The sequence below is a fragment of the Anomalospiza imberbis genome, chromosome 1 (genome assembly GCF_031753505.1).
Source record: "Anomalospiza imberbis isolate Cuckoo-Finch-1a 21T00152 chromosome 1, ASM3175350v1, whole genome shotgun sequence".
NCBI classification, from domain to species: domain Eukaryota; kingdom Metazoa; phylum Chordata; class Aves; order Passeriformes; family Viduidae; genus Anomalospiza; species Anomalospiza imberbis.
The window spans coordinates 49289440-49302399 of NC_089681.1; the positions used below are offsets into that span (position 1 = coordinate 49289440).

General features: G+C 36.2%; 1 protein-coding gene across 8 annotated transcripts in view; it reads right to left on the bottom strand.

Annotated features, from left to right (window-relative positions):
- MYOM1 (myomesin 1) overlaps positions 1-12960 on the bottom strand; it is a 69428-nt gene that overhangs the window by 46891 nt on the left and 9577 nt on the right. For all 8 annotated transcript variants that reach the window (XR_010999421.1, XR_010999437.1, XM_068191363.1 and 5 more), the window contains exons 3-9: positions 9651-9858; positions 7723-7880; positions 4014-4106; positions 3031-3119; positions 2844-2903; positions 1285-1449; positions 530-691 (exon numbers count right to left, since the gene is read on the bottom strand). Coding sequence is in view for 6 of the 8 variants with exons in the window: in XM_068191363.1 (XP_068047464.1) it covers positions 530-691; positions 1285-1449; positions 2844-2903; positions 3031-3119; positions 4014-4106; positions 7723-7880; positions 9651-9858 (935 nt within the window). In the remaining 2 variants the exon portion in view is untranslated. The remainder of the gene's footprint in view (positions 1-529; positions 692-1284; positions 1450-2843; positions 2904-3030; positions 3120-4013; positions 4107-7722; positions 7881-9650; positions 9859-12960) is intronic.

The window sequence follows — 12960 nt, forward strand, 5'->3', positions numbered from 1 at the left end:
TCACCAGGATCCTTCCTGAAAAGCACCTCTCCAGTTAGACATCAGCTTATTCTGCTGCATGAGATTATGGTTCTCCAGCTGCAGATCTTTGCATTTCCATTCCACTGTATTTTTTCCTTCAGTGTGCATTAAAGAGAACCCCTCAAACTGAGCAGAAAATCTTGATTAAAATAGTGCAGTTTAGCTTGCAGTGGGATGGTTACAAAAAAGCATTTGTAACTTATGCGCATTTTTCCTCCTTATGGCTGATGTTCAGCACTCTGAACATAACACCCTAAATTTCCTCCTCAGAATGTCAATGGAGTTTAGAAGTCTTCAGGCACATGACACCAAAGCCTGACACATACATGGATTTTTTCCAACGATAACAACTGGAATGTAAATTGCTAGAATCTATCAATAGAAAATAATTATTCTATTGTGATGGGGGGTGAGAAAAGGAGGAGGGGGAAGCACCTCAAATATCTGATTTTGCCAAGACGTTTTCCTCAGCTCTGTGGTGAGTTTTGTGCACAAGACAGTGTCCTACCTCGAACAAAGACATAACCACTGTACTCTTCATAGTACTCTCCCATCGCCACTCGGAGCGTGTAAAGACCTTCATCTTCCTTGTTTGCATGAGTCAGTGTCAAAGAAGCTCGCTCCCCACTCCACTGCATCTGGACCCATTTGGATGGTGTAATAAGAACACCTAGGAATTAGAGAATTTCATGATGAGCACCAGCAGGATCTACTGAGGAATAAATTCTGAATATGGACGATATATTGGGATAGATTGGAAATACAAAAGAGACCACTCTTATTAGACAACATTCTGCCTTTGAAAACAGTCATAAATAACATCTAATTCTGCTCTTATGACAACTTTGTCCTTGATTTCAAAGCATTACTTCAGAAAGCAATTGTTTTTTATATTTTATCAGCTGTTACAGAACACCATGCAGATACTTAAAAACCGTCTTGGCATGTAAATAAATAAATAGTAAAAGCTATATGAGCTCTATAAATGGGCTACATAGATGTTTGCCCTGATAAAAACGCTTCGAATTCAGATTTTTTTAAGAAATAAAAAATCCCTAGAAGACATTTTCACAATGCTTCGTCACTTTTCTGTGGTTTCACATCAAAATGTTAAATTCTGAAGCTATTCTAGATGAAAAAGAGAAAATATTATCATTGGAAAACCTGAGAAAGTGATGACCAAATCATAACATTGACATAAGCTGAAATAAATAAAGATTTATGTGAAAGAAGTTTATATTTCTTCTTGTCAAATATTCTCACCATTTCTGTACCACTCAATGTCTGGTTTGAAGCGTTTGATATCAGGATTGATGACAACTGTGCAGCCCAGACTCATTGTTTCACCTTCTCTCCCAAAGGCTACATCAAACTTGTCGACAAAGCTGATTTCAAACCTGGAAGCATAGCCATGAGGGGTAACGGCAACTGTATAGGAGAAAAAAATATCTGGTTTTCTTTCCTTCTGTGACAAGAATAGGAAGAAAAAGTACTCAGTGATTATAAATACAGTCCCAGGTAAAGTTCAAGGTATAAATCGGAACAATATGTATATTAAGTCATCATCTTCAGAGGCAATTGCAGCATTGGATAATCCAAGTCCTTTCTATTGCAGAGAATTGACTATTTATTCATTCGTACAGCTCCAGTTCTCACAGCTACTTCATTTTAGCAGGGAGAGGCTTCTGCGGAATTTAATTTCAGAATTTTCAAAATTTCTAATCCAGTGTTTTATCATAAGGTTTGTTTTATAACTTAAAAAGACTTCTATTTGTGATCAATTATTTGTTCAGGTCAAGTGGAACTTTAGCTTACATAGTTATTTTCTTTCCCCATTTTAACTCCTTGCTCTATCTCAGAGCAGTCATGTGTCCACTTAGCCTTTGTTTTTGTAAGCTAATAAGACTTTGTGGCGGCTACTATTAATATAATAGGGTAGCCTGTTTCTATTCTTGTTCCTGAATTTATCTTTTCGTATGCTGTGTGTCCCAAGTGGTGCAGTTCTCCAGACAGAACATCCTAAGTGCCTTTCACTTGTACTGTACGTACATGGCAGAGGGGCTTCTATGTTTGTTTTGAAAACAGCTGAGCTGATAAAAACTAAGGCCACACTTTACTCAACTAGCCTACACTGATAACTTTCCCTCTTCCTGTGATCAATGATTATATGCAAATTGTGATATTTCTTTCCCATAAAAAAGTGATAGATCCCAAATTTTATTTGAAATATATGGAAGTCTCATCTGTCAAACATTTCATGGGGTTCCTAGAGCACCTTCACACACATGGCATATGTGGGTGGATTGTCTTATCATCATGGAAGCACGGAAGCCATATTGCTAAAATGTGAGGTTCTCAGGTAAAATAAACTATAGTTTTTACTTTGAGATATCCCAAAATAGTCTAATTGGGTTCTGGATATTTAATCCTTTCTATGAATTTTCTGTGCATTTTTACAGCTTATGAAACCACATAAGCAACAGATAACAATTAAGTCACCTACTCTGTGTAGGCACATGCTTCCTCATGCCACGTTTTACATATTGCAAAAGAGGAATTGGTTCTCTCTTTGACAGATTCTATTTCATAGTGAAGTGCACTATTAACAGGATATTTCTAATATAATCCAACAGACCCAGAAGGCAATGCCATTTCCCCCCGCTAATGAATGAGGCTAACACCATCCCAAATTGTAAAGCTCCACACCCTTGTAGATCAGACCTGCTTCTTTTTAAAATAATGTCACTAAATATTCTACTGAGTCATGTGCTATGATGTCACAACTATAAATGCTAGTGTCAAAGAAACATATTTTAACTTACATGGAGACAGGGAAAGATTTCTAGCATGCAGAAGACTTGCATCAATTTCTCCTTTGTACCCTACACAGAAAAAGACAAAACTGGTCACTACCACCAAGAGGCAAAGGCTCTGTGAACCACAAAACCAAAATTGGTAATGTGCATCTTAATAAGAAAAAAACCTTGAAGGAAATGTTTTGCAACCTACTCTTTACCACGAGGGAAGCATAAACCGAAACTTCTCCTTTAACATTCATAGCAGAGGCATGATACTGGGCAGTGTCATCAAATTCACATCTGAAATGATAAAGATGATTAGGCAGAGCAACCAATCACTCCTTGGCATAGCCTCTCTGGTGTTTTAGTTAGGAAAACCCTTAGAAGCCCGGGTAAAATCTATAAAGTAAAAGCTTGGGAGACAGACACACTGGACACTGGACTGATTGTAGCCATTAGGTTTTTCTCAATGTTAAACTCCAGGGTTTGAAACAAATGTCTCTTTTCAAATATCACTTACAGATTTGAAATCGGGAATACAGCATAAGTAGGAAAAATTATCTGATAATATTCATTGCTAATTTACTCTCCTCTATGAAGAGATGCCTAACATGAAGCTTGTAGAATGGTAGGTTTCATAAAATATTTTCAAAGGGCATCTGACAGTAAAAAAATTGTCCAATCCAGATTGTTGTTGATTAGGACTTATGTTTTCAATATTTTTAATGCAAAAGGAGTACAAAAATTTCCCACTTGGAAGATGAGTACTCTTAAGGATCTTTCTTGTATGAAAGGAGGACATCTCAGGTCTGTTCCTCATTTCAGTAAGAATTGTAAACTTTGCTACATTTGAAAAACAGTTAACTCACATATTTTTACATGCTTAATTGTACTCATCAAGCAGACAGATGGAAAAAGTAATCACAGATGTCCCACTTTTCTGACTCTGCCATAAATAGAAAATCCAGATAAATAATCCAGATAAATAACTCAGGTAAATTGCATGTCCTGTACTGAGGTAAACCAGAACTGCTTCAACATTTAGAAGACAGCATTCACCACAGTTGATATCTCTGATATTACCTGACTTGATATCTCTTACATCCCCAAGAGGTATGTTCACATTTTGTAGGTCTCATTCTATAGCAACATTTCAGCTAAAGCTGTTTGTTAAATTATTTAATATTTCCTTACTCGGTAATCTCCAGGGAGTGCAGCCCATATCGACTTTGAATGATATACTTGCCAGGGTGAGCCTGTACATCAATGGGCACATTATTCTTGTACCTATGGAAAAGCAAAGAAGCAGTATGTCACAAAGAGAAGTCATTCTATACTTTAAAACGTCAGGTGCTTGATATTTGAAGTAGATCAGCTTCTGCATGTTTCTCCTTGATAAACTGTAGTCTAACTCCCTGGGAAGACATTACATATCTTTGGAAGTGTAACCTTTCTCTCTTTCTCTTTGACCTGTCCCAGGTAGATTTTATTCTCAAATTAAAAGAAGAAAATAGTCTTGAGTGGGATGTTGCTACTTGTAAAAGAAAGGAGAAGTCACATGAGCAACATCTCAGAGTTTTGTAAATGGCAAATAAAAATTTTGTAGCACCCTTACTTACTAGCTATCATAAACATTTTGTTTGGTTTGCATATTTGACCTACTTTTAAAACCTTTATATACACAAAAATGTCAGGTAGAAAGTTAACTTTTTTGTTTACTTGCAACTTAACAGGGTTAGACTGGAATACACTATGAGTGTTTTCTAGCATAGGTGTATCTTCACGTAGGAAAGGTTTACTGTTCCAAATTCCCAGTTGTTCCGGTTTGAAGGAATGAATGAATCAGTGGTGGTCATTGGTGAGTTGGTTCTGCTAATTTCAGAATTTATACAAACACCTTGAGACTCTCATAGTGGAAGAACAGTGGTGCATGATAAATTCTTCAATTGTTGCATAAAATGTCACTCATGGGGTAACCAAGTAAATGTTTGTCTGAATCCTGTCTTAAGCAGGCACTGGAAATATGGAAAAAAACTGGCAATAGAAGTCTAATAAATAAATAAAATGCACTCTGAATTGTATACAGTACACTTGGCATTGATTTGAGGTCCATAAAGAAAAAATGGTTCCTAAGACAGTGTCTTCCTTTACATAGCTTCTTCCCTGTTCTTCATAAGATGTATATACATTAAGTGAAATGATAAAGGATGATAGATAAAAGTACCTTCATCTTTTACTCTGATGTAGCTTAAATAAATCTTTCTTCTCACAATGGATCAGCAGACAAAGAAGTTTGCTTCTTCATTTCAGATTTTATATTTTAAACCTTTCATGATTTTCAGACAGGATAGGAAAGTGGTCTGGTGTCAGTGGCTTGCCTCACTTCACCAAACAAATTGGTAAATAACGATTATATTTTCACTAAGAATATTATCAGTTGAATATATTTCAAGATGAAGCTATATCCACAATAAATCTGAAAACTGTCTTTCAGCACCATCGGCATTGTACAATAAAGAATATTCCCCTGACAACAAATATTTGGGCATAATAATACCCTGAGAGTTTTCCAAGTGCTTAAGTAAGGACCATAAACCCTAATGCTTTTTATCCTCATCTTCCTCTCAGAAAAATGTCTATGAAAAGGGACTCAATGCAGGGCAGTACTCTCTATTCTGCACATCAATCATTTGCAGAGATGCCTGACCTCATTACTCTATTCTCCTGGCTTAGGCAAAGAATAATACATGAATCCAGCAAGAGTAATACATTCACCATGACTCTTCATCTCATCTGTGAGCTGGTGCCCCCCAGACTGAACTGCCTGGGAACATCAGGGCATTTTTATATTACTTCTAGTGTGTAATTTCTAAATTGTGTGTAATTTCTAGTGTGTAATTTTTATATTACTTCTAGTGTGTAATTTCTAAAAATGTTTTGGAAAATAGAATAATGCCATCCGTTCTTAATATTTTCCAGGGTATATGAAATTGTGTAAACAGGACTTAACTCCACAGTACCTTTACATTTTCTCCAAAGGGCTTGGCAATTCTTGGATCCTATGGCAGCAAAGTTTTTTGGTAGCATGGGGTGCTGTGCAGAAACAAGCTTTTACTGGGTCATGCCAGCAGCAAGAAGGCTTTCACTTCTTTTGTCTTCATTATCAGGTTAGTAAAAATTAATTGATTCAATTTTTGTTTATTTATATTAATCTATAGAAAGACTAGGACTCGTGTTAGAAGGACCACTTGTTATTTCTGGAAATGCAAATTCCAGAGCAGCCAAGTCATTAGCTAATGTGGGACTGCAACCTCCCACTGTGATTAGCTACTGATAATTTATGCTTTCTGCTACTGGTTTCAAATGTCCTGGGTTTTCCATATGCTTTTTTTTTTCCAGGGGAGTCAGAACAGCTGCATCAGGCAGGTTTTCTTTAGAGAAAGTCCATAAAGCTTTGTAGTTTTTCAGGCATAGCATGAAAAGGTCTTCACTGGTTATGCAAAGAATGATTGTTTGGAATACTCTACTGACATTTTGTTAGAAAGGCTGAAAGAAACCTGACAGATCCAGGTCAGCACTGTTCTATATCTTAGAGCAAAGACACCTGCTGAAAAGGATGTGATCTCTTTTTTTTTTTTTTTCCATTAGTAGCCTGTGGCAAACTGAAATCCCTTTGGAATTCAGATGTACAGTAAAATGATGTATTAATTTCTACCATCCACATTTAGCACTTAGATGAAAGGCTGGTTCACAGTGAGAGCAAAGACAGACAGCTGAAGGCTCAGTTTAACCATGTCAGGTTTTGGGGATAAGGTGAATCCCAACGAAAGTGAAAATGACCCAGCTCTTTAATTCTTGGGTAGGATTCAGGTTACAGAGCTGGATTACAGCCATGAGTGTAGCTGACCATTGCTTATATCCAGCTGAGACCAGATCTGAAGGGTTTGTCTGGAATCCTCTCCAGGTGGAATGTGAACACAGGGCACTTGTAACCCTTACAAGACAGGAAAACTGTGTCCATGCAGAGCCTGGCTGTCAGAGTCCCAGGAGAGAGATCAGTGACTTTGTGGACTCAGCTCTGGCCTATTAATATACCTCTTAATAGCAATTTTTGACAAGCCCTGAGGTTAAGGTTTTTAAGACCTGAATAAATGTAGTCCCTTAAGCAATTCAATTAGCAAATTGCAATATATTATTAATACATAACATTACAATATAGTAGATGTTTCCTTTCCAACTCAGCATATTCTGTGATTCTGTAAAGTTTTCAATACTTACAAAGTTTTCATCTTACTTGGATAGTTCCAGATCTACTTGAAGTCACTGACTCCAAACACTGACAATGTGTCTGCTATGAACACGTCATCATTACTGAGATTTCACAGCATCATCTAGGGATTTCTATTTCATGGAGATTCAGCACTATAACTCCTCAGCTGCCAAAATGTTTGCTCTTGACCAAAGCCTGCTTTAATGCTTCAGGGATGTTAGTGTCATTTGTAGAACTATACTCAAGTATTTGGGAAACATTAACAAAGATGGTATGATAAATTAAACAGCTATTGTTCCTTAATCATCGACAGAAAGAATATATTTGATGTCTCTATCAAATAAAAAGTCTATGTATTCCTAATGCTGTTACACTAATATTTTAAATATTATTATATTAATTAATTTACTGTAATAATTATATAATTATTTGTGTTGTTATTGCTTCATTTTAACATTTTGCTCTTTTTCTGTACAATGTGACTTGAAAGGTGTTTGACAGGCCTGCCATCAGTACCTGAATTTTTTTTTTTTTAATTTAACTTATATCGTTCCCAAAAAATGACTAAATTTACTGACATGACTTCAGATTCTGGTTAAGTGGTGACTTTCAGTGCCAGGGATAGAAACTTACCATGTAACACGGGGTTCTGGCCAGCCAGCCACGGAACAATTAAATCTAACATTTTCCTTTTCCCAGATAGTGTGGGAACGAGGCTCAATGATAAACTCAGGAGCATGTAAGAGTTTATCTTGATTCAACTTTCTATGGAATGCCTGAGTCTCTTCTAGCTGGAAAAGAAACATTTTTATTATACACTTGATTACAGCAGCCATTAGAAGTGCAAATTATTAATACCGAACCAAACTAAACAACAACAACAACAACAACAACAAAACACAAAAAAAAAGAAAGAAAAAGGCAAAACCCCCTGCAATTTTTATTTAAACATCCAGACAAACTTAATGTAGTTATCTCACCTGGACACAGAAAATAAAGTTTTCATTTTCCAGAATTTCTCCTTCCATAATAACTATATTTGATTTTACAGAGCTTTCCCCTCAAAACTAATCTAACTAAAATAATATTCCACATTTAATTACTTATTTATTATTTTAAAAACAGAGTGGAAGGTGAAATAGGCCTGAAACTCAGATGTCTTCTATACTTGTGCTGTAATGCAAGGCTCTCTATGCCTAGGTCATCTCTGACAGAACTACTTTCAAACCTTTCCTCCTGACAGGATCTTTCATCCTCCCAAGGTAACTGGTTCAACTGCTTGACTATCCACAGAGCTGGAAAAAACTCCTAATATGGTATAAATCTTGCTTTTTGCAAACAAAATTATTTATTTTCTGCTCTAACTTTCAAATATATGGAGACTTAAAGGTCCCTGTACTAAGATTATTAAAATAGGACCTTTATAAACAGGGCAATACCAGTTTTCCTTACAATGGTTTCTCAGTCCTGGACATGTTCTATTTGTCCTCAACATTCATCAAGCAGTGACTGCTCATTATCATAGACCCAACAGATTCCAACACAATTAAATAACTGCTCCTTACTGTTACTGATAATACTCTAGATTGGTATTTGTCTTTATACAACTGTCATTAAATTGACTGACCTTTTATAACTCTCAGATCCTGAGGTACTTCTACTTATCCAGGCATTCCTCATTTACTTTATCTTTTCCTTCTGTGTGTAGTAATTTCCATTGGTTGTTCCTCAATTTCACCCTCACTGTTTCTCAATTTTTGAGATGATTTTGACTTTTTTACCTTGTCTTTGAAAGTGTTTACACCCTTTCCAACCTTATGCTATAAGGATATTTTATAAGTATATTGCCAATTTTTCTGCTCAAAATATAGTAATAGTATAGTGTAGTATAGTAATAGAAATAAAGTAATATATTTACTAACTGAAACATATTTGCACTTACATGTCCTGTCTGATCACAACATATTTATAACTATGCTCTGAGATTTTTTTTAAGAATTGGGCAATAATGCACACAATTAGAGATTCAATTCCAGATTTCTTCCCTAATTTACACCTAATTTACCCTAATTCTGTCCTAATTTATACCCAGTGTTTAAAACTCTGGGGTGAACACTTTGGACAAGCCATAAAAGTCCAGAAATTACCCATTCACCTACTTATGAGTAAAATATATATAGTACACACACACACATGTATTCTCTACCCAGCAGCTGCCTCATCCTTCAGCTGAAGGATGGTGTGCCATTTATATAGGTGTAGGCATGACCAAAGAGCCTTCCCTGGTTCCCTACTCTGTCCTTTTCTCTCAGTACAACAGAAGCATTCCTAGTGCCTGCCTGAGACACAGTGCCTCTCTCCTTTTCCATTTGATACCTAGATAATAAGACTTTTAAGTAATTCAAGAGATTTCCATTGAAAATACTTAGGTTTATTACTACCATTATTGTAATTGCCCATGGAGTAAACCAGGGCACTGGTGTGCTAGGCACTTTACAAACACCAGACAAAAAAAGACTAATTTTCTTTTCCAGTTTAAGTATTAATTTCTAATATTTTACCGTTTTTTTCATGGCTACACGTTCAGCAGACTCCCGGATTGCCACTTTCCTTGATTTTTTTTCATGATGCTCCTCTTCAGAAGTCTTGGCCACCTTGCTGACACTAACTCCTTCCCCTGTGGCAAAAAGGTTCCTCTTGGCAACATATGCAGCACTTTCTTTAATTCTCTCTTCTTCAGTGTCTGTGATACCACTGATATTTACTTCTCTGAAAGAATTTTTAAAAAGCAGAATCCCATTGAAAAATGCTGAGAACATGTTCCATTTCTACTTGGTACCAAATCAGCCACTACAGTGGCCAACACCCTTCTGCTGCAACACTCTCATATGTATTCAAAGCAGAAACATGGAAGGGATTCTGGAGAAAGACTGAGTATTTCACTGTCCAAAGTCATGGCCATTTTCAGGGCCTCTCCCTCTAAATATGCCATACACATTTTCAGTTTAAACATTATCCTGCTGTGGCTTTTTATCTCCATCACTATAAAGATAAGGCATAACCACAGACCTTCAAGGTATTAACCTACAGCTGCAGTGTTTGTAACAGCACTGCCAAAGGGGCAAGAGATAATTGTAGCTGTATAACAATCAATGTCCTCATTCATGATTTATTAAACGCCCCCCACGCCACCCTATATAACTGTAGACAACAAAAAGTTTTCTTTGTTCATAGAAAATTCCATATAATTTATATATGCTATATAAGTTCCATCCTATATTATCTTTCAGGAAGATAACTGGATTTTCTTGAAGCCTCCTCTTCAGGCTTTGTACAGAGATGAGACACAAAGAGCTCTCAGTGGTTGCAGTCCTGTTTCCACACTCACATGTGGAGGTACCTTTGAAACCATACTGTTTTGGCACTGCCAGGACATTACAGCTGCTGTAGTGGTGCATACACAATGAAAGTTCCTTGACTTAAGAAGAAGCATCAATATCCTCCTGCTGAATTTAGTTACTGTAAGGGAACATTGGATAGCACACTATAGAAAACAAATTTGGTTTAAGTTCTCATTAAGTGCCATCTTGCAAGCACTATAGAAACATCACTTCTGTTTCTAGAGTGCACCCAAGCACAGCCTCTCCTTTATCAGAAAACACTTACTACTACTACAAAGCAAAAAATAGAAGGAAGGAATTTTTTTTTTTTTTTAGGATTGCCAATATTATGCATTTGACAGCACATCTCAATACTAAAAAAATTGAATTCAAGCTCAAAATTAAGTGCCCAGCCCCTTATCTTGAAGTCACTTTGGTGAGATGCAAGACAGTCAAGCAGTGGAATGTGCTGTAAACTTAATTACAATTAACAACTGCTGAAAAGACTAAAAATCTTATTTAACAGCATAGAGCTTTGACCACCCTCAAACCCAACTTCCTGTGTTTCAGTCTGCTTTAAGAGGATGATCCTTAAGAAATCAGTGGGACAATAGATTCCCTCCACTTAGGCACATCAGCTGTCCCCACAAATATCACCTGAAGATGCAGCTATATGGAAGAGATTTTTAAAAGCAATTTTGAAAAAAACAGTATAATGAATATGAATATAGCTATCTATGTTCATTTTAAATTAATCCATGGCATTTTTCTTCAAAGGCAAACTGATACTACTTCTTCCTTAATTACAGTAGTTAAGATCTCACAGGATGGACTGGTTTTTCAAGGCATTAAGCATATTTTGAGAGCTGATGAATATCCTCTGACTAAAATGGAACTCATCCTAGTCATCTGCAGTTGTAATCCCCAGATGCTTTTGATCAACAGTATTAAATATTTATTTCTAATAATTTCTCCCTGTTATAATCTTCCCAGATCAAAGAGAAACATGCTCCCTGAAATGACAAATGCACTAAACCAGCAAACTGTACCATTTAAGAGTTGATTTTACAGTCTCAAGGGTTTCAGTAGAAAATAATTTTCAAAGCGATCCAACCAGATCCAACCAGATCCAACCCCAAATGGTACAGGCAAAATATAATTTTAAGGGTATCTGCCATCGACAGTCCTTTGGCATGGGCTTATTAGTGATTGCAAATAGTTCCATGAGCCACATTCAGCAACTTCAGCACTTATGGCATTACATCAACAAGCTCTGGGTGTTTTACTGTCTAAAATACTGTCTGCCTGTCCACAATTTTCTCTTGCAATGATTAGCCCAGGTGTTTAAAAGGTGTTTAAAAGGATCGGTTGCTAAGTGAATAATCTGAGCAAAGTATTTTTTCTACAGCAGAACCTGAGGGTTCTGAAGTAGAACTAAATAATGGAAATGGTGACACATCACTGAAGGTCACCCAGCTCCAACAAACCCTCAGTGAGATGACCTTTATAAATAACTTTCCTTTTAACAGCTCTCTGCCTATGGGAAACAACACATCAATTTCACTGGGGAATTTGGGAATGACATATAGCATGCACATGGTTCAATGGGCTTCAGCTGTTATCTTTCAAACAAAAATAAATATCTGAGAGGAATGTGGCATGCAACTTCCACAGTCTTGGCATGTGGTCATGAGCATGATGCCAACAGTGAAAAGCCTAAACCAGATACCATTTCATGCCATGGTGAGTTGAGCACTCAACAGTCATCACATGCTCTTTTTAACTAATTTTTTAAAAATTAAAAAAAAATATCCCAAAGCAAAATTAAAAATTTTTGGATCATTTCAGTGGCAGAAAAGCACACAGAGCTTTCTGAATTGCCATAAGCAAAAAGATTGACACCAAAAAAAAAAAAAAAAAAAAAAAAAGAAGAATAACAATGATGTAAGAATTTGACTGCACCTTTTAATGTAGAATCCCAAACAGGACCCCAAAATATTTTACAGATAAAAATAAATGAACCTACACTCTGTCACATTGAGTTAGATATTACTGTATGCATTAAAAAATAAAATAAATGAAATTATTTCTTAGTATTTGTTGAGATGTTAACATGATGTGCTAAGATCACAGAGGCCTGTAAAAAAGCTAAGTACTAATCAACTGGTTTTTTTTTCAACTATTGCCTAATCCTAAAATATTTTACTTGTGTAGACTCAACATACAATAAAAAGGAAGGATATTTGTGCTTGAGAGCATGGGAGACAGATGATGGTGAGCTGCAAATCTGCTACATAAGTATAAACAGTGGCCAAGATGCAAAAGTAGTGAGAAGCCTTGAGAATATGTTATCTGAAGTTTTGCATGAGACTGTCACATTTGTATGTGTTTCTATCACAGAAGATACAGATCAAACTCCAAAGCAATTTTTTAAAAAGGCAGCAGTGTTTTTTAATGTTGGTTGGATCAAAGAGCAGTGAAACCAACACAG